At 38.0% G+C, this 25,426-nt stretch overlaps 2 protein-coding genes across 4 annotated transcripts; both read left to right on the plus strand.

Moving 5' to 3' along the window:
• The first annotated feature begins 2,129 nt into the window (after positions 1–2,129).
• LOC104107190 (tobamovirus multiplication protein 1-like) lies at positions 2,130–12,107 on the plus strand. Of its 2 annotated transcripts, XM_070182128.1 has the most exons (11): positions 2,130–2,406; positions 2,932–3,022; positions 3,103–3,155; positions 4,011–4,103; positions 4,181–4,252; positions 9,450–9,522; positions 9,623–9,668; positions 9,795–9,858; positions 10,352–10,405; positions 11,567–11,644; positions 11,738–12,107. In XM_070182128.1, the coding sequence occupies exons 1-11, from the start codon at positions 2,275–2,277 to the stop codon at positions 11,828–11,830; spliced, it is 849 nt and encodes a 282-aa protein (XP_070038229.1). In that variant the 5' UTR covers positions 2,130–2,274; the 3' UTR covers positions 11,831–12,107. The 2 variants fall into 2 exon arrangements, with proteins under 2 accessions (XP_070038229.1, XP_070038230.1); XM_070182129.1 differs by lacking the exons at positions 11,567–11,644; positions 11,738–12,107 and adding an exon at positions 10,530–10,696.
• Positions 12,108–15,773: 3,666 nt separating this feature from the next.
• LOC104107183 (polyadenylate-binding protein RBP45-like) lies at positions 15,774–20,798 on the plus strand. Of its 2 annotated transcripts, none has more exons than XM_009615920.4 (7): positions 15,774–16,229; positions 17,377–17,845; positions 19,473–19,528; positions 19,604–19,734; positions 19,810–19,906; positions 19,992–20,168; positions 20,446–20,798. In XM_009615920.4, the coding sequence occupies exons 1-7, from the start codon at positions 15,915–15,917 to the stop codon at positions 20,446–20,448; spliced, it is 1,248 nt and encodes a 415-aa protein (XP_009614215.1). In that variant the 5' UTR covers positions 15,774–15,914; the 3' UTR covers positions 20,449–20,798. The 2 variants fall into 2 exon arrangements, with proteins under 2 accessions (XP_009614215.1, XP_018629945.1); XM_018774429.3 differs by having other exon boundaries at positions 15,807–16,229; positions 19,995–20,168.
• The last annotated feature ends 4,628 nt before the right edge of the window (positions 20,799–25,426 follow it).

The following is a 25,426-nucleotide window of genomic DNA, read 5'->3' on the forward strand; positions in this document are numbered from 1 at the left end:
TCAAGCTAGTACGGAGTAATAAATAAAAATAAAAAAACAGCTAAACAAAAGACTTCCATGTTGTTGTTATTTACGGCTTGTTTGGATGATTGTTACATTTTTTATTATATCGTATTGTTGCTTTAAATACAATGTTTATTTTAATCGTTACTTAAATTTTATTGTATCGTATCATTAAATTCGTCGTTATGTAACGGCGAAAAATGTTACTTTATGGAACGATCGATTTGCTGTGGTTGCGCTGTTTCCTTATTTTTTTCTCTCATCTTGTTCTTTGTTATTATTAAATACGGCAAAGGGCCAAATATATTCATGTACTTTCGAAAATGATCTAAGAATACCTCTCGTTATACTATTGGGTTATCTATACCCCTGCCGTCATACTTTGGAACAAAAATACCCTTATTTTGGATGGAGTGCCACGTGGCGACACCAGATTTAAAACGACCCATTTTTTTTATCCGATCCGTTTTAAAGAAACCCACCACCCGACCCATTTTTAGGAGGGGTTTAATTGATGAGGAAGGAGGAGGTCCAATCGAAGAAGACATTAATCTATTATCTGTTATCTGTCAGCTTCCCCCCCCCCCCCAAAAAAAAAAAAACACTCACAAGATAGGCAAAACAACACTTGTGTATTTATGCCTACTCCAGGATTGCAAAACAGTCAAGGTTCATTTCCAGACTTTGAGAACCCTTACTCTAAGCAGGAAGCAGACCCTGATTTAAGGCCTAAGGTTATACATCTCATAAACACTTACTAGACTCCAACAGAGGCAGCAAAAACTTATACCAACTGGGACCAGGCAAATTAGCTTCAGAGGTTACCATACGGGAATTAGTATTCCAACAAATCTTCCATATACACCAGACAACTTAATTTGGAAGGGCAAAGCTGCTATGACTACAAATCAGTTGGAAGTTGAACGTCAAAAAAGGATTGGAAAGTTGAAGCCAATGAAGGGACATTTTCAGTAGTTTATTAATTTATGGACAATAGTCTTGTTTTGGTTGGTTAATTTGGTGATGTAATTACTGCTTATGACAGTACATTTTTATTGTTCTTAACTTGGTGATGTGATTACTGCTTATGACAGTACTCTTTTATTGTTTTAAACTGAGATCTTCAATTATTTTTGCAGTTTCTACCTTGGTTCTTGACTATTTTTGCAGTCATACTCCAGTTTTCCCTTTAATATGATCTTTGCAGCTCTTTTTTTTTTGTCCTTTTTTTCTTTGCTTTGTGTAAGATTATGCAAATCTTTTTTATTGTTATCTACGTCTAAAAGAGTTGTAATAGCTGCTCGGATTACAGTTGGTATAGCTCTTGTGCTAGTTGAATCATTTGCTTCTTAGCAAAGAGATGAAAATATAAGGTTCATTAAGTCTGAAAAATAAAGGCACTGAAGATAGAAAGGCATATCCATTAGTGTTAAGATTTCACCATGTTAAGATGGTAGAAAAGCATATTCATTACAAATAGACAACTTAATGTTTCATACACAAGATACAAAATTACATAAACAAACGATTCTCGTCAACTAATATTACAAAGACTTGAGAATTCATAAAATGAGGGCTTTTTACGTTAGGTTGTATTTTTAAGTGGGGTGAAAATTGGGTCGGGTGATGACTTCTTTAAAACGGATCGGGTAAAAAAAAAAGTGTTGTTTTAATCTGGTGCTGCCACGTGGCACTCCAGAAAGTTATTTTTGTTCCAAAGTATGACGACATGAGTAAAGATAACCCAATAGTATAACGAGGGGTATTTTTAAACTATTTTTGAAAGTATAAGTATATATTTAACCTTTAACGTATTAAAGATTCATATTTTATCCTTTATCATACTTTTTATATAATAATTATACTCCATATCATTTTTTTTTTTATTTTTTTTTTTTTAGTAATCTTAGTAAGTTTATTCTTGCAATCTATGGAAACTTTGTATTCTATTGAACAATACAACACAATACCTATTATCATCACCAAAATCTAGAAACAACTCATAAATCCTCCGCAAACAAACTGAACCTCCATTCTTCCTTTTTTCCACCATCCCTTCTTCCCCCTGTACCCCCCCCCCCCCCCCAAAATTGTTCTTTTTCTAGTTGTCATATCATTCAATCTATAGCACGTGAACACGTTCTTCAGTTTTCTCTCTAAAATCTTTCACTCTTGTTCTTTCAAATCTTTGTAGTAATTCGCATCAAAATTCTCTGTTTATATCTGTTTTTTACTTTGTGGGAAGACAAGAGGGAATACCCAGAAGCTGAAATGACAAGAATACCACTTGAATTTGGTTTGAGGCCAAAGTGGTGGGAAGAGATCAATGAATCAGTTGAATGGCAAGATGGAATTTTCTACTCTCTATGTTCTGCCTTTGCTCTTGTCTCCTCCGTTGCCCTTGTAATTATTCTCTCTTTCTCTTTCTCTTTCTCTCTGTATTATGATTACAAGAAAGATTATGTTTTGAATTTAAATTGGACGTGGGTAATTTTTTTGATAAGGAAATTGGACGTGGGTAATTGTCAAGAATTTGTTTTTTTTTTTCCTGGATTTATCAATCTCAGTGAAGTTGGGGAGTTAAAAAGATAACGTCTTTTTGATTAAATTGCTGTTTAGTTGATGATACAAAGTTCAATACTTGCTGCAGATAGGGATGTTTGGTAGGTAAGGTCTTGGGATTCTGTGGAAACTGAATACTGGGGTTTAATTTTTGGTTTTGGTTTTGTTTGTTGGCTTGTTTAGTTTACTGTTGTTATTATCGTTATTATTATTATTATGGGGTTTGGGGGGGGGGGGAGGGGGGCTTGGTTTCATTAGTTGATGGATGTATTTTACCTACTTTTGTGGTGTATCAGATTTACTTTCTCCATGATTCTCAGTCGGTTGTAGAACTTCTGGTTGAGTATATGTGTTGACCATGTGCAGATTCAATTAATTAGAATACAGTTGAGAGTACCTGAATATGGTTGGACTACACAAAAGGTTTTCCATCTCATGAACTTTGTTGTAAATGGAGGTAAGACATAGTTAGCTAAATAATATGTTGTAATTTTTGCATCAGTGAATTGATTTTAAATATAAATCTACTTTCCTCAGTTCGCGCTATTGTCTTTGGATTTCACAAACAAGTGTTTTTGTTCCATCCCAAGGTAAGTTCTTTGGATTATCCGTGATGTTTTTTGTTGTGACTTTAACAACTATAGTTCTGCTGTGTTCATGTTCTGTTTCAATAGCATTTGACAATGTATAGTTACTTGAATAAATTGCCTGTTTTTATATTCAATTTCCTCCCAAGTTTCTTTACCTATTTTAATTTTGTTGTTTCTGAAGTTAATATCCCGCTGACTGACTAATCTTATAGTCTACTAGCAATATACTGTCAATAATGGCCGGCTTTTAATGTTTAATCTGTGAGCTTATTTAATTAAAATTTGTTTAGATTCTTTATTTCATATTACTTCTGAAGATTATCGTAACTACTCCATCTTCTTCAGGTCTCAACTATTGGGAATAGTTGACTGCTAAAATTGGACAAGCACTTTAAGTTTGTGGATTCTTTCGCGAACTTTAGCAATTTAGTTGCTACCTTCAACATTTAGCTTTAAAACCTATTAGTCCCCTATGAGCTCTATACTAGGAAAACATTTAGTCCACGGATAGCACCTTGATAACCACATGACTGTTGTTTTCTATCACTTTACTTAAAATTATCTTTTTTCTTTGTCTTGATTATATTGATGCATAAATTAGTAGCTATCACCAAATTAGCTGGGATCAAAGTGTTAGATGGACCTAAAGGCAAGAAAATACGAAAATTTACATAGAATAAGACTGCAGTTTGCAAATGTAACTCCAGGACTCATTGTGGTGACAGCTGTTTTACCCATTATGTTTTTGGTGTTAATGATGTGAGAAGAAGAATTTAATACATACCACTACTGCCTCTTGAGCTGCTTCGCTATTGTTTCCCGGTCGACGTTAACATTTACTCCATGTTCAACCAGGTGCTTACTTTGGTATTATTGGATTTACCGGGCCTACTTTTCTTCTCAGCATATACACTTCTTGTTCTATTTTGGGCTGAGATATATCACCAGGCAAGTGAATCTGTAGCATCCTGCAGGCATAATATTGACCTGTCAATTCTAAAATTTGCGCTTGTATAAATGAGCAGGCTAGAAGTTTACCAACAGATAAGCTGAGGACCTTCTATATTTCAGTAAATGGTGTAATATACTTCATACAGGTTTGCTATATGCTTCGCCTCTTCATTTAATAGTAGCCTTTCTTTGTTACTTAGTAAGGATATATACTGGATTAGACGACAACAACAACAACAACAACAAACTCAGTGCAATCCCACAAGTGGGGTTTGGGGAGGGTAGTGTGTACGCAAGCCTTACCCCTACCTTGTGAGGGTAGAGAGATTGTTTCCGATAGACCCTCGGCTTAAGAAACACAAACAGGAAGCAACCAACAATGGCAACACAAGAAAAAACAAAGACACTATGTGTAATAACAAAGATCTAAAAGTAAGAAGTACAAGAATACTACTAACAAAACTGGTAAGAATAACAAAGATCTAGGAGCATGAAAATGTAAGAATAGTACTTAGGGGTGGCAAGTGGGTCGGGCCCTAAACGGGCCGGTCTCGTGGGTCGCGGTTCCGGTCCGGTCCTTAAATAACGGGCTAAACGGCCTTTTGTAGGAACCGGCCCAGGACTGGGCCCACAAACTCATGGTCCCGGGCTAAACGGGGCGGTCCCGCGATCCCAACGGGATAAATGGGCCCAACGGCTAAGCAGTGATTTTAAAAATAAAAAAAAATAGAAATTAAAGACAAAAAGATGTTAAAAAATATTTAAGGCAATGCCTTGTAAATTTATTATAGAATTGTGATCTAATTTTTTAAATCAAATTTAAAGACAAAATATTGTAAAAAGATATTCAAAGCCATGCCTTATAATTTTATTATAGCAATAGAAAACATGGCAATATCTTTCTTAGTGTTCCTCCCCTATGGAATGAGCACAACAACCTCAATATTTTTTGACAAATTGTAACAACCTCAATATTTTTTGACTATTTTTTGGAATAAAATGAGCAATAGTAGCAAGTATAGAAGAAAATTAGAGAGTGATTGTGATAGATTAATATTAATTTTGTAAGAAAATGAAAGAATGAGGGGGTATTTATAGTTGAAAATAGGGAAAAAGTGTAATAATAAAAATTTTGGGGTTAAATAGCTATTTTTTAAATAGCCAACGGCTATTTTTTAAACCCCCAACAACTCTTTTTTTCAAAAGCCAAACGACTATTTTTTTAAAAAAAAAATATCTGTTGGGCTCGTTTGGCCCGCCAAGGGACCGAACCGGTCCCGGTCTCTTGGCGGGCCAAACGGGCCCGGTCGGTTCCTAGCTAAGAACCGGCCCACGAGACCGGCACGAGCCCACCTCTAGCGGACCCACTTAGCCCGCGAGCCTGGGCCGGTCCCGGTCCGGCCCACTTTCCACCCTTAATAGTACTAATACTACTGGTACGATTAGGAGAAACTCTCAACTACCTATCAACCTACAATCCTAATTCTCGACCTCCACACTTTTCTATCGAGGGTCATGTCCTCGGTAAGCTGAAGCAATGTCATGTCCTGCCTAATCACCTCTTCCCGTTACTTCTTTGGCCTACCTCTACCCTTCCTCAAACCTGTCATGGTCAACCTCTCACACCTCCTAATCGGGACATCGATGTCTCTCCTCATCACGTGCCTGAACCATCTCAGCCTCGATTCCCGCAATTTGTCTTCCATAGGGGCCACTCCCACCTTGTCCCTAATAACTTCATTCCTAATCTTATCTTTCCTGGTATGCCCACACATCCATCTCAACATACTCATTTCTGCTAGTCTCATCTTTTGGATATGGATTTCTTGACTGCCCAACACTCAGCACCATACAGCATAGTCGGTCTAACTACCACTCTGTAGAACTTGCCCTTAAGTCTTGGTGGTACATTCTTATCACACAAAACACCAGATGCGAGCCTCTATTTCATTCATCCCGCTCCAATACGATGTGTAACATTCTCGTCAATCTCCTTGTTGCCTTGGATAACAGACCTAAGGTGCTTGAAACTATCTCTCTTGGGAATGACTTGTGTAACAAGCTTCACGTCCACTTCTTCTTCATGCGTCCCCTTACTGAACTTGCACTCCAAGTATTCTGTTTTCGTCTTACTCAACTTAAAACCTTTAGACTACAGGGTCTGTTTCCAAACCTCCAGCCTAGCATTAACCCCGCAACGTGTCTCGTCAATCAGCACTATATCATCTGCAAATAACATACACCATGGCACCTCCCCTTGGATTTGTCGCGTCAACACATGAGCAAATAAAAATGGGCTAAAAGTTGATCCCTGATGTAACCCCATCAACACTGGGAAGTAGTCCGAGTCTCCTCCCACAGTCCTCACCCGAGTTTTAGCACCATCGTACATATCCCTAATTATCCTAGTGTACGCTACTAAGATGCCACTAACTTGCAAACATCTCCATAGAACCTCCCTCAGGACGTTGTCGTAGGTTTTCTCTAGGTCAATGAACACCATATGCAACTCTTTCTTCCACAAGATGAATGGCTTCTGTAGTTGACCACCCTGGCATGAATCCGAACTGGTTCTCCGAAATAGACACACTTTTCCTCACCCTCCTCTCCGCCACCCGCTCCCAAACTTTCATAGTGTGACTCAACAACTTGATACCCCTATAGTTGTTGCAATTCTGGACATCCCATTTATTCTTGTACACCGGGACCATCAAGCTCCACCTCCATTCATCGGGCATCTTCTGCGTCCTAAAAATGACATTAAACAATTCAGTAAGCCACTCCAAGCCTGCCCGACCCACATCCTTCCAAAATTCTACCGAAAATTCGTTTGACCCAATCGTTTTACCCCTACTCATCATCCGCATCACCTTAAAGCGCCTATAAAAACCAAAATCTCGTTGGCTCTCTGAGTTCTCCAACTCCCCAAGCACGATGTTCCTGTCCCCATCCTTGTTCAAGAATTTATGGAAATATGTCCGCCACCTAAGCCTAATAGACGCCTCATCCACCAAAACCTTACTATCCTCGTCTTTAATACACCTCACTTGATCCTGGTCACGAGCCTTCCTCTCTCTAACCTTAGCTAACCTATATAGTCTCTTGTCACCGCCTTTACTCTCCATCTCTTCATACAAGCGCCCAAATGCTGCAGTTTTAGCCGTCGTGACCGCTAATTTCGCCTCTTTCTTAGCCTTGTTTTAGCACTCCCTATTCGTCCTCCTCGCCTCCTCGACTGCGCTCTCCACAAGCTTCAGATATGCTGCTTTCTTGACTCCTACTTTTTCTTGGACTTCTTTATTCCACCACAAGTCCCCTTTGTGACCTACCGCATATGCATTTGTGACCCCTAACACCTCTCTAGCAGCTTCACTAATACAATTCGTTGTCGTGGTCCACATACTACTCGCGTTCACTACTCCTCCAGACCCCCCATAACCACCAACTTCTCCCCTAACTCATGAGCTTTGTCCTTAGTCAAGGCTCCCCACTTGATCTTGGGTTGACCATAAGATGTTCTCTTCTTCCTCTTTCTCTTAGTCTCCAGGTCCATTACTAAGAGCCTATGTTATGTCGATAGACACTCACTCGGGATAACCTTGCAATCAGTGCACATGCCTCTATCATACTTCCTGCAGAGAAGGTAATCAATCTGAGTCTTGGCCACCGTACTCCGGAAAGTGACCTAGTGGTCTTCCCTCTTCTGAAAACACGTGCTAGCTATCACCAAATCAAAAGTTTTAGCGAACTCCAACAATGAAATTCCTGCCTCGTTCCTACCTCCAAAGCCGAACCCGCCATGCACATCGTCATAGCCCCTAGCAGACTCCCCAATATGGCTATTAAATCACCTCATATGAAAAGCTTCTCGGTAAGTGGGACACCACGAGCCACCTCGTCCAAATTCTCCCGGAAGTGCCTCTTGACCTCCTCGTCCAAGCCCGCTTGAGGCGCGTATGCACTAATCCCATTTAAAGTGAACCCACCAGCCACTAGCTTAATAGTCATTAGCCTATCGTTCACTCTCCTAAAATCTGCCACTAGCAACCTGAGATCCCTATCAACTAAAATATCTACTCCGTTCTTGCCCCTAACACCTCCTGAATACCACAATTTAAATCCGTTAACTTCACGTGCCCTAGTACCCAACCATCTAGTCTCCTGGAGGACCTGGACACACGCTATATTAATCCTCCTTTTCTGGCTGCCCCACCCAAGGACATGACCTCACTCTACCATCACTCGCTCCAGCCTCAATAATCTAAGGGATACTAAGCTAGTACTACTACAACACGCAACAAGGTAACTAAAAGAATATAGTCTTCAACTTAAGGCACTAGTAGAAAGCAATTACAGAAAAGCAAGTAATTGATGCAAGTGAATGCGTTGTAAACGATAAAGACAAAGAAACAATACAAAATAAATCAAATTATATAAAGAGAGAAAGATACGGAATAAAATCAAAATATATGATGACAGAGATACAGAATAAATCAAATTATATAAAGAAAAAGAAATCAAAATATATGATGACAAAAAGATACAAAATAAATCAAAATATGTAAAGATGGAAAGTATTGGAAGATGTCTAGCCGCTGCCTCCACCCACACTGAACTTTGTTTCAGTGGGGACCGCTACTGAAGCCTGCTGTAACGCCTCCTTGTTGGGTACGTCGCCGGATTATGCGCCGGCAGTGACGGTAATGGGAAGGCCAGGAGGGGTTGCCGGATATGATGCCGGCAGTAGTGCCTTGGGGAGAGAGAAACAGGGGGAAAGAAAGAGAAAAGCGGTGGGTAATAGGGGAAAGGCAAGGAGAAGCCGGCGGTGGGTTCTTGACTGCCCTTATTTAGGGCTTAGAGAGTCAGAGGGGAGAGGGGAAAGGGGAAAGAAAAGGTGGAGGGGAGAGAGAAGAGAGAGAGAGAGATGAAAGAGGAGAGAGGAGAGGGCTTACCTGCAGGAGAGTGCTGGTCGTCGTCGGCGAGTTTAGCCGGAGCTGCTAATAGCAGATAGAGAAGTCGAAGAGAGAAAGACCGGGTTTCAGAGATCTTTCTATACTGGATTAGATATTGGTAATTAATTTTTTTAATGTATTTATTTTGCTTCCGAGAATGTTAATAATACTGGACTAAATTTAGCCTTGAAACAGGGATTACATATTATCCTAATTCCCGGTATCTTCCATTCTGTTAGGAATAGAGCGGTTATAAAGATAAAGTAGTCCGTTATTCTTGATTTCTAGGTGAATAGCCTAACCGACTCCCTTGCACCAAAGTTGACGCGCTACTCGAGTCTCTTAGACTTCTGTCTTAGTATATAAAACTAAAAAAATGGTTTTGCATCAGGCTTGTATCTGGGCGTACCTCTGGATAAACGACAATAGCACTGTGGAATTCGTTGGGAAGATATTTATAGCAGGTGAATCTTTATATTCAGTTTCTTATATATACTGAAGGTTAGAACTGTTTTCAGAGTTTACTTTCTCATTAATCTTATCATTTCATTACATTTGGTGCAGTTGTATCATTTATTGCTGCATTAAGCTTTTTGCTGTATGGAGGAAGGTGAACTAACTGCTAATTTCTTGGTGTATTTATCTTCCTAAGCCATACAACCGTGCTACATTGACCTTAGTCCTTAGACATAACTGATTTTGTATACTTTTCCTTATGGACTTGTACTATCATCAGGTTATTTTCTATGCTGAGACGCTTCCCCATTGAATCTAAAGGGAGAAGAAAGAAGCTTCATGAGGTTTGCGCTTCACCATTTATCTTCTTACTAGGTGGATGCTTGGTGTTTTCTGGATCGATGTAGTGCAGTAAATGCATGCATGTAATTTTGAATTCTTTCCTCAAAAACAAAATTCTCCCCTGTTCCCACCAGTTGGAAAAATTTGCTTAAAATTTGGAAGTCTAGGAGTAGTGATGGTTTTCTCAATCTCTTCTGGGACTTTCAGCTATATCATAAATGTTAACTTGCTGTAAAGCCATATTTTATCGAAGTATCTTCCTAAGTGGAATAGAATAAGATTTAGAAGTCCCACCGCTATTCTCTTTAATCTGATGCACTTTTGTCAGTTGTGAAGTCTCACTTAGGTCAATTGAGTTGAATGCATGCATATATATTAGTATAGATTATCCTTCTCAAAGAAAATATTAGTATAGATTGTGCATGGCGTTACAGTTCTCAAGATCTCTTACTCTATGGTGGTTCTCATGGACATGACATATGCGTATGATTGCAGGTTGGATCTGTAACTGCCATTTGTTTCACATGTTTCCTCATTAGATGCTTTGTGGTAAGGCTCTTTTTCCCTCTCCTTTTCTCTCCTAAATACTATTAGCCTTTTATTTTTGTGCCATTTAATGGCCTCCTAGTGCCATTTTAATTTGCAAAATTGTGAATCAAAACCACTCTCTCAGCTCGCACAGGGCGCCGAGGTTTAATTGGTTGCTTTTGCAAGTCAGAGGTGAAATGTGTGGCTATTTTAATAGGGAAGAGATCCAAAGTTACCCCTGTACTATTCGAAATTGCTCAATTTTACTCTCCGCTACACTTTTGGTTCATTCATACACTTGCCGTTAGAAAATTGTTTCGTTATTTGCCTTTGCCAGTAACAGATTTCAGAGGTGAAATGGATATCTCTTGATCGAAGTGTTCAAACGACTAAAGGATAAATTGCTGCCTCTTCAGCTGAAGCCTTTTTTTATATATAATTGTGGTGTCCGGGCCAGCTTGCGCGCACCTTGACTAATTTTACGGGATACTTGCTCAGGTGACTCTATTCACCAAGGCTTGGACAGATGGGTAGAATCACCTAGTATTTTTTATCTCCACTGGGAATTGAACTTGAGACCTCATCGGCTGAAGCCTTGTGGATTGATTGTAGGGGATTTTGGCTTGTCAGACCAACCATCTTCCCGTTCCTGAATAATCGTTTCCGCTCGTCAGAGAAAAAAGGTCCAAATTTATCCAGCAACTTTTGACTGCGGTTTAAAATTACCCTCAGGTTGGAGCTTCATTAGGCATCAAGGGCAAAACTGAGACCTAATCCTAATGGCAAGGGTAATATTAGATAAAAAATTTAACGGATGCCAAAGTTGCTCAATTTCGGATGTAATTTTGACCCTTTTCCCCATTTTAATATTATAAGAGGTGAGTTATGCTCACCCTCACCACCAATCTCACCTCCTGGAGAAAAGAAAAATTAGGACACTATCACATAAAGGCGCCAAGAGTACAAATTTGAGATAGAAAATGGTTAGGTTCAATAGCCACTGTTGCTTTGAGCTTTAGAGTCAAACTCCCCTTAATCCTTTAGTAGCAGTTCCTTACTTTCTGAAGTATTATATCCAGCCAATGATCAAATCCTCTTTCAAATGCCCCCGAGTTTTAATCTATATGACACCTGCTTTAATGAATGCATAGCTTCTTTATTGCTGAATCTTTCTCACTGCAGGTTGTGTTATCGGCTTTTGATGCTGATGCGTCACTAGATGTCTTGGATCATCCAGTTCTAAATCTGATATACTACATGGTATGCAATGTTTCATTTTCCAGGCTCCTTGGATACACTCTATCCCTCCTTGAGTCTCTCTCTCTCTAAGATCACGTTATTCTGTGGTTTCAGCTCGTGGAAATTCTTCCATCAGCTCTTGTGCTGTACATCCTGCGGAAACTGCCTCCAAAAAGAGTATCTGCTCAATACCACCCTATCCGTTAGCTGCAGCAGAATTATATCTTCTGTCCTATAATTTCCCGATGGTTGCAGCAATCGAAGTTAGTGGAATTCTGCTGGAGGCATGGAGCTGGAGAAGAGGATCAAGGAGTGTAAATCGTGGAAAGTCATAGAATATCTCAATTCTTTCGCCAGTTACAGAGAGCTGTCGTCCTTACAGTTTTGTTACTTTGTGGTTTTGAGGTTTTTGAAGACGGAAACTTTAGACTTTTGTATATTTGTGGAACAAAGAAGATTAAGAAAATTAGTCTCGTCACTTCAATGTGGTTGATTTTGTCCTTGGTTTCATTAAGAAAATGCTAGTTTTTCATAAAAATTCGAAATTTAGCTCAAAAATCGTTCGTGGGGCCCACGTCTCGGAACCCGATAAAAGTTACAAAATATGAACGCTCATTCAACCACGAGTCCAACCATATAAATTTTACTCAAATCCGACATCAACTCGACCCTCAAATCTCCAAATTAAATCAGGAGGGGTTTCAAACTTTTCCAACTTAATTCACCAATTAAATGATAAAAACAATCATGGATTCAGGTAATTTAACAAATATTGAGTTAAGAACACTTACCCCATTGTTTTCCTTGAAAAACTCTCGAAAATCACCTCTTCCCGAGCTCTAATCCGTCAAAAATTGAAAATTCAGAACTTAAACTCTCTGCCCAGACATTTGCTTTACGCGATCGCGAATATTCCCACGCGATCGCGAAGAACAATTTTCCATCGCCCAGATTTAACTCTACGCGATCGCGGATTTTCTCACGCGATCGCGATGCACAACATCACAGACCTACGCGATCGCGAAGTACAACCGAGTGATTTCCATTTCTGCCCAATTTCCTCTACGCAAACACGATCTTCTTCATGCGTTCGCGAATAACAAACTCACATGACTACGTGATCGCGTCCCGCTTCACGCGACCGCGAAGCACAAAATGTCACTGCCTCACATTAACCCTACGCAATCGCAGATATCCCTACGTGATCGCGTAGAACAAAACCCCCACTGACCAACCAAGCCTACGCGATCGCAGACGCATTCACGCGATCGCGTAGAAGGAAAACAACATCAGATATCAGAAAATTCCAACAGTTGTTCAAGTCCAAATTTTTGATCCGTTAACCATCCAAAACTCACCTGAGCCCCTCGGGACCTCAATCAAATATACCAACAAGTCCTAAAATATCATACGAACTTAGTCGAACCCTCAAATCACCTTAAACAACGCTAAAACCATGAATTACACCCAATTCAAACCTAATGAACTTTGAAATTTCTAATTTCTACAAATGACTCCGGAACCAAATATACAAATCACGTTCGTATGACCTCAAATTTTGCATACAAGTCATAAATGACATAACAGAGGTGTTCAAATTTTCAGAATCGGATTCCGACCCCGATATCAAAAAGTCACCCACCGGTCAAACTTCCCAAAAATTAAACGTTCGGCATTTCAAGCCTAATTCCACCACAGACCTCTAAATAATTTTTCGAACACGCTCCTAAGTCCAAATCACCATACGGAGCTATAGAAACCATTAAAATTCAAATCCGAGGTCGTTTACACATAGGTCCATATCCGGCCCACTTTTCTAACTTAAATTTTCAATTATGAGACTAAGTGTCTCATTTCACTTCGAATTCCTTTCGGACCCGAACCAACTAATCCGGTAAGTCATAAAAATAACTATAGAGAATAAATTGAGTAGTAAATGGGGGAATATGATTATAATACTCAAAACGATCGGCCGGGTCGTTACAGAACATAATTGCATATGATTTTAACATATCTATGAACATAATTACATATGATTTTAACATAACTAGTTTTGAATCAACAATCCATTCTTAATCAAGGTCTCGAGTTTGAACTTGAGAGTGGAAAAAATATTAGTAGGGTGCAAATCCATATTAATCCAATAAGGCAGAATGGCGTGATAGACACTTGTACTTATTCGCGTTTGTCATCCTGATCCTTGTACTCAACGAAGTTTCATCCAGACACTTATAGTTGTTCAAAATCAATGTTTTAAACCCCTCTCATCTCGCGTGTTCTTCAAATCCCTGACATAAATGACACATCAGTGTCCCAGTCACATTTTTTTTGACACATCATCATGAATTTATTTTTCATATTTTTGAAAAATAAAAATTATTCCACCATCTCCTCTACCACCTTCCTCCTCCCTCACCATCTTTATTCCCCACCATTCCCTTTATCTTTACCAACACCTTCAAAACGACCCACAAGTAATAATGTTATGTTACAAATAATCAAGAGAATAAACTGATAAAATTTTATGTATTTAGCCCCAAATCGTAAAAATTGCCTAACCACTAAAAGAATAGTCCATTAGAAAATAACCATCCAAAAGACTTTCATCACCAAAAACTTCACCCAAAACTTTGTCGAAAACATGTTTTATCGACAATCTTCTTCCACTATTTTTATTAATTTTCTTTGCAAAAGCTTGTGTTAAAAAGTTGGGGAATGGGGATGTGGGAAAGAATTTTTTCCAAAAAATGCTGCAAATCTGGCGGTGATTTCGGATGTCTAGGGATATTATTGGTTGATGAAGAGGTGGAGGAGGAGGACTGCGTTGCAATGGGTTTAATGGAGAAGGAGGGATAACGTGCAGATATGTTTAAAATACTGAGGCAGAACGTGAAAGAGAAGAAGCACCCTTCTTTCACTTTTTAATTTAATGTTTGTATTTTTTTTTTCTTTCCTTTTTTTAATTATTTTCGATTTAAATATAAATATTCACGCTCTTTACATGTGTGCAATACACGTATTTTGTCAAATTCAGCTGTTAAGTTGCCACATAGACTTGGTCAACGGTCAGATATGTTTAAAATACTGAGGCAGAACGTGAAAGAGAAGAAGCACCCTTCTTTCACTTTTTAATTTAATGTTTGTATTTTTTTTCTTTCCCTTTTTTAATTATTTTTAATTTAAATATTAATATTCACGCTCCTTACATGTGTGCAATACACGTATTTTGTCAAATTCAGCCGTTAAGTTGCCACATAGACTTGGTCAACGGTCAGAGATGTTTAAAATACTGACTTTGAACACTTATAAGTGTCTGGATGAAACTTTGTTTAGTACAGGAACCGAGATGACAAACACGAACAAGTATAAGTGTCTACAAGACTGTTCTCCCATCCAATAATCCAGATTTTAAGAGCCCGTTTGGACATAAGAAATTTTTCCCTTTTTTTTCAAATTTTTTTTTTTTTTTTCGAAACCAGCGTTTGTTCATACAATTTTTAATTTTCACTTGAAGATACATTCTGGAAATTTTCGAAAATTTAAAAAACTCCAAAAAGTCATTTTTTAAAATTTTCACTCAAATCACTCACAAAACTTCAAAAATAACCCAAAATTATATTCATGTCCAAACACAACTCTAAGAGCCCATTTGGGCATAAGAAACTTTTTCCTTTTTTCAAAAAAAATTCACTTTTTTTCGAAATGAGCGTGTGCTCATAAAAATTCTAATTTTCACTTGAAGATGCATTTTGAAAATTTTCGAAAATTTGAAAAACTCCAAAAAGCTATTTTTAAATTTTTTACTCAAATCACTCACAAAACTTCAAAAACAACCAAAAATTATATTCATGTCTAAACACAACTCTAAATTTCAAATACCATTTTCACTTAAAAAAAATTTTCCCCCTATTTTGGAATTTTATAATTCTTATGTCCAAACGCCCATTAAATTTCAAATACTATTTTCACTTGAAATTTTTTTTTCACCTATTTTGGAATTTTATAATTGTTATGTCCAAACGCCCACTAAAACGGATATGGAAACGGAGTGAAAAACAAAAAAAAAAAAAAAAGAGAAGAAAAAGCCTTAATTATTGTGAGAATTTATACGTATTTCCATATTTAGAAGTTGATATGGGTCAAAACTATCACATCACCAAGGAACAAAAGCCGCGCATGCCCATAATACCCTTTCACTTGCATCATACAAAAATCTCTCTCCCTTCATTATCTCTTTTGTCCCCCTTTCTCACATCATCCACACATAGGGTTCCGCTAGGGTTTGAACAAAATGCAACCCGCAAGTTCAATGGTTCCACCACCAATGGCGGCGGCGCCACAGTACCAACAACAGTGGATGGCTCAGCAGCCGCAACAGGCGCAGCCAGCGTACCAGGTTCCGCCGCCTCAGCAATCCGGTTACTATTATCAGCAACCGCCGCAGCAAGGCGGAGCACCACCACCTCAACAACAACAACAATCTCAATATACGGCATCTGCGGCTCAGCCGACCAGTGCTGATGAGATCCGTACACTTTGGATTGGAGATCTACAGTTTTGGATGGACGAGCAGTACCTCTATAACTGCTTCGCACAGACTGGAGAGGTATTCTATGTGTACTCAAAGCTTGTGAAATTACATTGCTGTCCACTTTTCGTTATTGTTATTAGTTACATTACAAGTTAGTATTGACATGTTTATATGCTTGCTAATGATTCTGTTCAGATTATGTTAGATATTAAAATAAGTGCTCAATCTGAACTAGCTGGCAGCCTATATGAATGATAGAACTTACCTGCACCGGGTGTTTACACTGATCCAATTAATGCAAGACACGTGTCTTTAATGTGAAAACTACTATACGTTTTATGGGGAAGATTGAATCTTTTTTATAATTTTGAGAATTGATAAGTGTTTGCTGTGGTCATATGCTTTTGGATTGATTATTACTGAGTGTCTTGTATATTTATTTGAGGAAAGTGAATACTCTGCAGTAGAGTTTATATGCAGTAACCTTTTCCCCAAAAAGTTTAATTTTCAGTAAAATTTTCTCAATAAAGTTTATATACAGTACTAACTTGTATTCTGTTGTTTGCTAAATGGTAGTTAACTTTAAGACAACTTTAAGCAGAGTTTGTTGTGAGAGAACCTTCTTTTGTAATTTCCTCTAATCATGTAACTGGTGTGAGGGAAAATATTCTTAGAAAATGCTAGTGGTTTGGGTGGTAATGACTAAAAAGGGCACATCTTTTTTTGATAACCAATTGCTGTTGATTTTGTGAAAAGGCTAGTCCATTGGTTTTGATGTCCTTGTATGCTGTTATTGGACCAAAAAAACATTGAGCCTTAAGTTATTTATATGATATTAGTGCTATCATTAGTTGGTATCTTTGATTCAATAATTGAGTAGTTTACTTACTGGTACCAGCCAATGTGGACTCCCTTGGGGAATTGACAGTTACATCTCACCAAAAATTATTTTTGTAAATGTTTTACCACTAAATTGGAGATTTTGATAATTGGGGGCTTACACTTTGATATACACCTTGTGCTGCAAATTTGTGCTTGCCTCCCATAGTGGATACCTTTACGTTCATGCTTGTAAGCATATGCAGAATTAGTTTTCTTCTTTTGCTATACCGTGCACAGAAGTTTTGCAACTATTAGCAGTCTTCTTCTTTCCCCTTTCTCTGCTTTTTCCCCTTTGGTGGTGGTTGAGTGAGAAAGCATTAACTGTTAGCTGGTTATGCAGGTGGTCTCTGCTAAAGTTATTCGTAACAAGCAAACTCAACAATCAGAGGGTTATGGCTTTATTGAGTTTAATAGTCATGCAGCTGCTGAAAGGAATCTACAAGCATACAATGGCACCTTGATGCCTAATATTGAGCAAAATTTTAGGCTCAACTGGGCATCACTCGGTTCGGGTGAAAAACGTTCAGATAATGGTCCTGAATACACCATATTTGTTGGAGATTTGGCAGCTGATGTCACTGATTACATGCTTCAGGAGACATTCAGGGCCAACTATCCCTCAGTCAAGGGTGCCAAGATTGTAACAGATAGGGCAACTGGACACACAAAGGGTTATGGATTTGTTAGATTCGGAGATGAGAGCGAGCAATTACGTGCTATGACTGAGATGAATGGAAAGTTTTGCTCCACTAGGCCCATGCGCATTGGTCCAGCAGCTAACAAGAAGAGTGCGGGTGGTCAGATGCAAGGTATTTCCATGGCCATGTTGTAATGTGCTTGAGTAGTTAAGAACAATGCATCTCATCCACCTTGCTTGATACTTGTGTTATTCCTAGCGTCTGAATCTTTGATTTTGTGCTAATTTGTCATAAAGAGCTCGAATTTTGAATTTTGCTAGCTTGAAGATGCTGTTGGTTTATTTCGGGATCGCTAGTTCTCTGTTTTGGTCTTACTCAGCTAAATGGTGTTTGTATGTTTGCTGTCATTCGGTTATGCTCTTGAGTTTTTGAAGAGAAGTCCAGCGTATAATTTCATTTCCTTCAAGTACTAAAAAAAACTTCTCTTTGAAGTATTTAATCTTATAAAACTCCGGTTGTCTCGAAGCAGGGTAATGGAAGGTTCTATCGTTTAGAGCCTGGAGCTTGTTTCAGCTGAACTGATTACCTTTTAGGGCCTGGTGTTGTGTAGGTCAGTCATCTAAATGTGGTTAAATTTTCTCTTTGCCGGATCCTCTCAGTGTTGACTTTTTTACAACTCCAGTTTTTTCTGTTTACTCGGGTCTCGTTCTTCGGATTATTTTGTCTTTACTATTCAGCCATTTTATTCTTGTATATTGATATACTTTAATCAGCCACTACTGTCATTTTTATTTTCACTGTACGGTACCCTCTAAGCATTGTGTCGGTCTCAATTGTCAAATTAAGATGTTCTGGTCCTTTATCTACAGACATCTTAATTTTGCTTCATTTACCTCATGAATTTGTCCTAGAGAAAACCCCTCACGAAGGATGGTGTTAGGGATGTTTTCAAATATCTCTCAATTGCCCGCAATTGTTCTTTGAATGGATTGCAAACGTTGTATTTCAAAAGCACCTTTAGATCCCTAATTTATTGTGTGTTTGACATAAAAACGATGCTGATATTTGAATTTGCAGAGAATGAAGAGATGATTGGCATCTTTGTGTCCTTCCTCACATAGGACATCTACTTCATGTGATTATTCCTCTCTTTTCCAATCTCTGTTGTGTTAGGCAAGCAGGACATTTAATTCATGTGATTATGCATGTTTCTCTTCCATCCAATCCCCACTCTTCCCCCAAGCAAACTCAAAAAAAAAAATAAAAAAAAATCGAGTATATACTTGAGAAAGTTGAGATGTTAATTTTACTTTTCTTATCCAGATTATCAGACCTTGTGTCTGTTTAATATTGAATGCAGAGTGGAGTACCACAATTTTGATATATATGACGAAACCATGTTGAATTAGCCTGACCTTTGATGAACTAAATATGTGTCTAGCATGTGTGTTGCACATCTGATGCAATTTCTGCCTTATTGGGTTTGAGGGGGTTATTAAGTTGCTATCCCTTCTCAAAATTTTGGTTGCAATACAATTTGTTCCTTTGATTCCTGGTCTTTGTACATGTCAAAGGACAATCACATATGCCATATCTTCAATCCCATGCAATACTGTTCTTTAAGATTTGTGGGTGCTCCTAGGTGAAGAAAATCTTAATCCCATATTTTCTGAGACAGTTGCTTTTACTTTTGTTTTTCAACTGCTTATTTTTTTGCTTTGGTGTACAATGTTTATCTCATGTTACACATCATTAAAGTTCTCCACCCTACCCCTCACCTTTGCTCTTTCATTTGCAGCTTCATATCAAAGTCCCCTTGGAACTCAAAATGAGGATGACCCTACTAATACGACCGTCAGTACATCTCTTTATATCAGCATTCAACGTTTTCTCTCAAACTGTACTCATATTAAACAATATCAATTGCAGATTTTCGTTGGAAACTTGGATTCCAATGTAACAGATGATCATCTCAGGCAGGTTTTTGGACACTATGGGCAATTGCTTCATGTTAAAATACCAGTAGGCAAGCGTTGTGGTTTTGTTCAATTTGCTGACAGGTACAGTAACACACCTTCTGAAGTTTGTCAATTTCGGTGATAAGAAAACTAACATACTTGCCATTATTATGGCAGAAGTTGTGCTGAGGAAGCTCTACGAGCTTTAAGTGGAACTCAGCTGGGCGGACAAAGCATCCGCCTTTCATGGGGTCGTAGTCCTTCAAACAAGCAGGTTAATAATTTTGTCCGAGTGTTACTTTCTGATTTCTGCTGTATCCATTGTGCTGGCATCTGATATAAGATATTCACTTTTTCAGCAGCCTCAGGTTGATCCGAACCAGTATGGTGGTTATTATGGGTATACACCAGGATATGAAGCCTATGGTTATGCCCCACCTGCCCAGGATCCAAATATGTACTATGCCGGCTATGCAGGGTATGGAAATTATGCCCAACCTCCACAGCAACAGCAGCAAATGTCGCAGCAGCCCCAGGTACTTGCCAAAACATTTGAGCTCTTTATCTTGTATGCCTATGTTGATGTAGGGAATGACATTGAATATATGCACATGCTACTAGGAGTGTGAAGACATACCTTGTATGTTATATCATAGTTTGTAGTCTCCTATTCGATTTCTTAACCTCCGTGTAACACTAGGTGAAGAAAATGAGGTGCTAGAGAAATAGAATCTAAGAAGTTACTCAGCAGCAATTTGTTCATCATATTGCATTTGAATCCTCATTGCTATAAAATTGAATTATATTTTGCAGTAATTTGCTGGTCAAATGATTGCTGAGAGCTTCCCGTCATGGTAAATCATTGTTGTTGAAAAGCGGAGAACATGTCAGTTGAATGCAGAGGTAGTATAGTTTGTTATCTGTAGGTTGGTTCTTGGAGATGCATTTATGTTCTGGCCAGCTGTCTGTTTCAATAGCTGGCTTCTTTTCTATTTCTTTTTTCTCGCTATATTGCACATGTGCCATTTTTGGTTATATGTGTGATCTAGCTATGTTAAAGACCTCAGAGAGATCAAGGGCATCTTTTTATTCTTACGTGGTTTTGGTACGTCAGATGGTGTGTATTTTGATCTGTTATGGTACTTGTATTTCTAATTTTTGTTCTAGATTTGGTCTTGTTTACCATTTCTTTTAAATCATAACATCTTGCTGGTTTATTGCCATCTTTTACTTTAGATGGCTTGTCAGTTTTATTCTGGTATCTGCTTTAGATGACATCATTAAAGATGTGTGATTATGAATTTGCAGTCATCTTCTACATTAAGGTCGGTTACTCTAGTTTGAGACGATGTTGTGTATTTAGATGGTACTTATTTTGTTTTTATCCCTGGTGCAACATAAATTTCATGGATTTCTAAATGCTGTGACATGTCATGGAAGTAGTAGAAAAGGTTCAGTAGTTCCCGTGCTTGTAATTTTATGGAATAAACTAGTAAATTTGCCCGCTCGGTCGTATATGATACCAATAGTTTAAGTGTTATCTAATTAAGAAAAATTCAATTATTAAGAATATAAAATATCAAAGTAAAATTTAAATTAGATAAATTTTATCTTAAGACTACTAATTATGAAATAAAACATATTTCGATTATAATTATTCGTATATTAAAAGATGAGATTATATATAAATGAAATGCAAACTTTTTTTTATTAGCAACAAAATGTCTCGTATATGATATCAAAATAAATTTAAGTTTTATCTAGTTAAGAAAAATTCAAATATTAAGAATATAAAAAGTTCAAACTAAAATTAAAATTGGATAAATTTCATCTTAAGACTACTAATTTCGAAAACAAACTTATTTAAATTATAATTATTCGTATATTAAAAGATGAAAAATATATAAATGAAATACAAACTTTTTTAGTAACAACAAAAAGTCATTTGAGAAAAGACCCTTGCTCTATCAACATAATTGTCTTGTTCTTGGGTAGTACATACCTTGTATTTAAAATAAACAGTCAAATTACTAATATAAACATCTAAAAATAGATTGTATAAATTTAAATAGTTCAAATTAAAACTTACGATGAAACCTAGAGGTAAAACAAAGGAACACAATTGCAGCTTATCTTGATGAAAACAAACCTCTTTGGTTGCAAGGGTATTAGAGAAAACAAAGAACTTTTTTCTAGTAAAAAGAAGATGTTTACTCTTGCCCAAACAATTAGCACTCGTACAAGAAGTATGCTCTAGCAACCATTCTTTCGGTTCATTATATGAACTTATTTCTTTTACAAACCAAAAATCAATGAAAAATGTATCTATATTTTTCTCGATAAGCAAATTAAAGAATTAAAATAAAAAGAGATAACCCATCAACACAACAAAATAAATGCCTAAAGTAAAAGTACCGAATTATTCATGTACTTAAAAAAAATGATTTAACCGGTGATGCCTTTTGACCATACTTCCCACCATCGATTTCATCAGCCTTTTTTCATGCATCTTCTTATTATAAACTTATGTGTATATTTATTCATACGTATGTTGCAATCATCATATTCACACAAAAACCTTAAGTTTGAATGAATTAATAGCATCTAACATGGTTTAAGATTAATTCCGGATAGCCTCTTGATGTGTGGCTATAATTCCATAGTTTCGTATATTATGTACCTTGCATTTACATGCTTTAATGATAAATTACACTTTATTTGTGCATAATGGAGTCTATTTTATGTGTAGGTGAATTGGAGATGAAAGTAGAGCAAAAGGGATACTTAAACGTTGAAAGTGTGCTCGAGAACAGTGAAAAGGAGAGACCAGGCTTTAGCCTGGCGAGGCCAGCCTAAGGCCAGGCTGGACCAGGCTTTAGCCTGGCGAGGCCAGCCCAATTCCAGGTGTTAGGCTGGCGATGCCAGGCCTAACGCCAGGTCCAATCTGAGTTTTGAAGACTTAATTCATTCCGGGTTTGACTAGGACCCGGCCCACACGTTTAGGGTTTCTTCTACACATATAAATAAACCTAAAACACCACTTGGAGACCAGTTTTTGGAGCAGCCAAAACGTTTTTAGGAAGCTAGAGGCAAGAAGAGCTTGTGGAATCACTCCTTGGAGTTAGAATCATCATTTTTACATCTTTTCACCTTTACTCTCTATTTTGATTATGCACAATATTTGGGATATTGTTATTATGAGTATGAGTAGCTAAATTCCTAATCTAAGGTTTTGATGGAACCTATTGAAGGATGATTTTCTTGTTATGTTAATATAGATTTGCCGTAGTATTTTCTCTATTTGTTCAACTATATTATTCTTGTGGTTGATTGAAAGGCCTTCAATTAGCTGTGCCTATTTAGTATGTATTACTCGGGAAAGAGTGCATATTTAGGTAGTTATTGAACAACATCACTCCTAAACGTATATGAGGGATCAATACGGAGGTTTAAAGGTGGGTTTAGGGATAACGAAACCTTGGTGCGATCTGAGTGAGCTGTGCTTAATACTAGCTAGCGTAATTCGGGAGAATATATCTAGTAATTGTGGTAATTACTCGGGAGAGAGTTACAACAGTTAGAGTGCTCATGATCGGTAGAGAAGACTTAGGCAAACTTGTAAAAAACGTAGCGGAAAAGATTCCGACAATACGGGAAATCACAACCTTAGGTCATTCCAATTCTTGTTTACAACCTGTTCGTAGTTAGTTGTTAATTATTATATTTTAATTACGTGATATTTAGTTAGTAAAACCTAATCCGTTACTTAAATCCTTTTGAAGATTGATTGTGTGAATTTGTGCGAGTCTAGTAGCTGTATTTGATAGGTTAATTCCTTGTGGGATTCGACTCCGGACTTGTTAGCCGGAATATATTTGCAACGACCGCTTAGTCCTTTTTATAAGGCATAGTTGGGCGTGATCAAATTTTGGCGCCGTTGCCGGGGAGTTAACGGTATTAATTACAGCTAAAAGAAGTGCTAGAATTCTTAGTGTAGTCAATTTTCCCTATTCTAAACCAAATACATTGAAATTTAAACGTTTGTAGTCTTGGGTGTTACAGGTGCATGCCTAGGTATTCCTCAAGAACTGGTGAACTGCTTGAAGCGATATCAGATCCTGAGAAAGTTTTCAAGGCACTAAATCGTGCAAACAAGATAAGCAAACAACAACGAAACTCGAGAGAACAAATCGAACCAAACATGGCTGACGGAATAGAAAATCCAATAAACAACAGAAACAATAAGAATGAACCAAACATTCGGGGTGTGGTGCCTCTTGTACCAGAAACAACATTATATGATTGGGCACAACCTACCGCCGACAATCTGGCAACCGCAATTGCAGTCCCTCAGATACAAGCAGAATCATTCCAAATCACAAATAACGTGCTACATTTGTTTTAGAACAAGGGACTGTTTTCTGGGTCACACATTGAAGATCCTCAGCAGCACTTGAAGAATTTCATGTCAATATGTTTAACGCAAAGGCAACCCAACGTAACACCGGATGCAATAAAGCTTTTGTTGTTCCCATTCTCGCTGACAGGAGAAGCTCAGACTTGGCTTAATTCGCTCCCCATAAATTCCATCACTACTTGGGAGGAATTAGTCAAGCAATTTTTGAACAAATTCTACCTACCAAATAAAACTGCCCAACAGATTGATGATATATTGAGCTACAGGCAGAGACCAACAGAATCACTACAAGAAACATGGGAGAGATTCAAGGGCATGTTGGTTAAGTGTCCACATCATGGTATCCCAGATCAGATGTTGGGGCAGAGATTCTACATGGGACTGGCTGACAGCTTAAATGACAATGTTGATGCTTCAGCGGGTAGAGCATTTCTGAGTAAAACATTCCCAGAATGCAAGATCCTACTTGATAAGATGGCACAAAACTCAGGATGGATGACTAGAGCTTCCACGATCACTCCGGTAGTTCACTCAGTGGCGTTGGATCCAAACAACTCCATAGCTGAGAATGTGGCCACCCTAATGACACAAATGAGTATCCTCACCAAAAAGATTGATGAATCGGGCCAGAAGCAGCAAGTTCACATAGTTGACACAACTAATGGGGGCTTATGTACACCATGCATTAACCAACCATATGTTTGCTCGTGGAATGCGGAAGGTGACAACCAGCAATATCATGAAGATATGAATTATGTAGCCAACTATGGGGGACAGAGGCAAGGTGGTTTAAATTGGGGTCAACATAATCAACAATATAGACCAACGCAGCAGTAGTACAATAACAACAACAATGCTGGAGCTATGAGACCAATGGGTCAAGTTGCGCCTTACCAAAGGCAACAAGGTTACATCCAGCAAAATCAGCAGCTGACTTATCAACAACCTCAACAACAACAGATTATGAGACTAGAGGATGGGTTTACTAAACTTGAGGGAATGCTGCAATAATTGATTGGGTCCACGGGAAAAATGCAACAGAGGGTAGACTCGCATGAATCAGCAATAAAGGGTATTGAGATTCAATTAGGACAGATTTCTATGGCCCTAAACAATCATCCCTAAGGGGCGTTACCTACAGATACACAAGTCAATCCAAAAGAACAGGGCCCAAAACAGCTTATGGCAGTGAGTATACGAAATGGTAGAGACCTAGATCTGGAGCAAGAGATGGCTCACGAAAGCCGGCCTATTGAAACACTTGTGCCTGTACCCATTGAGATATATGACTCAACAGGGTTAACAGAGGTAATGGTACAACATGCGCCAGCCGAAACAAGCAAGGAAAAAGAAGTCGCGAAGGAAACTGAGTCAGAG

This window comes from Nicotiana tomentosiformis, chromosome 8 (genome assembly GCF_000390325.3).
Source record: "Nicotiana tomentosiformis chromosome 8, ASM39032v3, whole genome shotgun sequence".
NCBI lineage: Eukaryota > Viridiplantae > Streptophyta > Magnoliopsida > Solanales > Solanaceae > Nicotiana > Nicotiana tomentosiformis.

Coding starts and splice junctions, on each gene's coding strand:
- LOC104107190 (XM_070182128.1), top strand. CDS start 2,275: ATGACAAGAATACCACTTGAATTTGGTTTGAGGCCAAAGTGGTGGGAA. Junction 4,253..9,449: donor GTGTAATATACTTCATACAG/GTTTGCTATATG, acceptor GTTTTGCATCAG/GCTTGTATCTGGGCGTACCT. Junction 9,669..9,794: donor TTTTTGCTGTATGGAGGAAG/GTGAACTAACTG, acceptor TACTATCATCAG/GTTATTTTCTATGCTGAGAC.
- LOC104107183 (XM_009615920.4), top strand. CDS start 15,915: ATGCAACCCGCAAGTTCAATGGTTCCACCACCAATGGCGGCGGCGCCA. Junction 19,529..19,603: donor ATGACCCTACTAATACGACC/GTCAGTACATCT, acceptor TATCAATTGCAG/ATTTTCGTTGGAAACTTGGA. Junction 19,907..19,991: donor GTAGTCCTTCAAACAAGCAG/GTTAATAATTTT, acceptor TCACTTTTTCAG/CAGCCTCAGGTTGATCCGAA.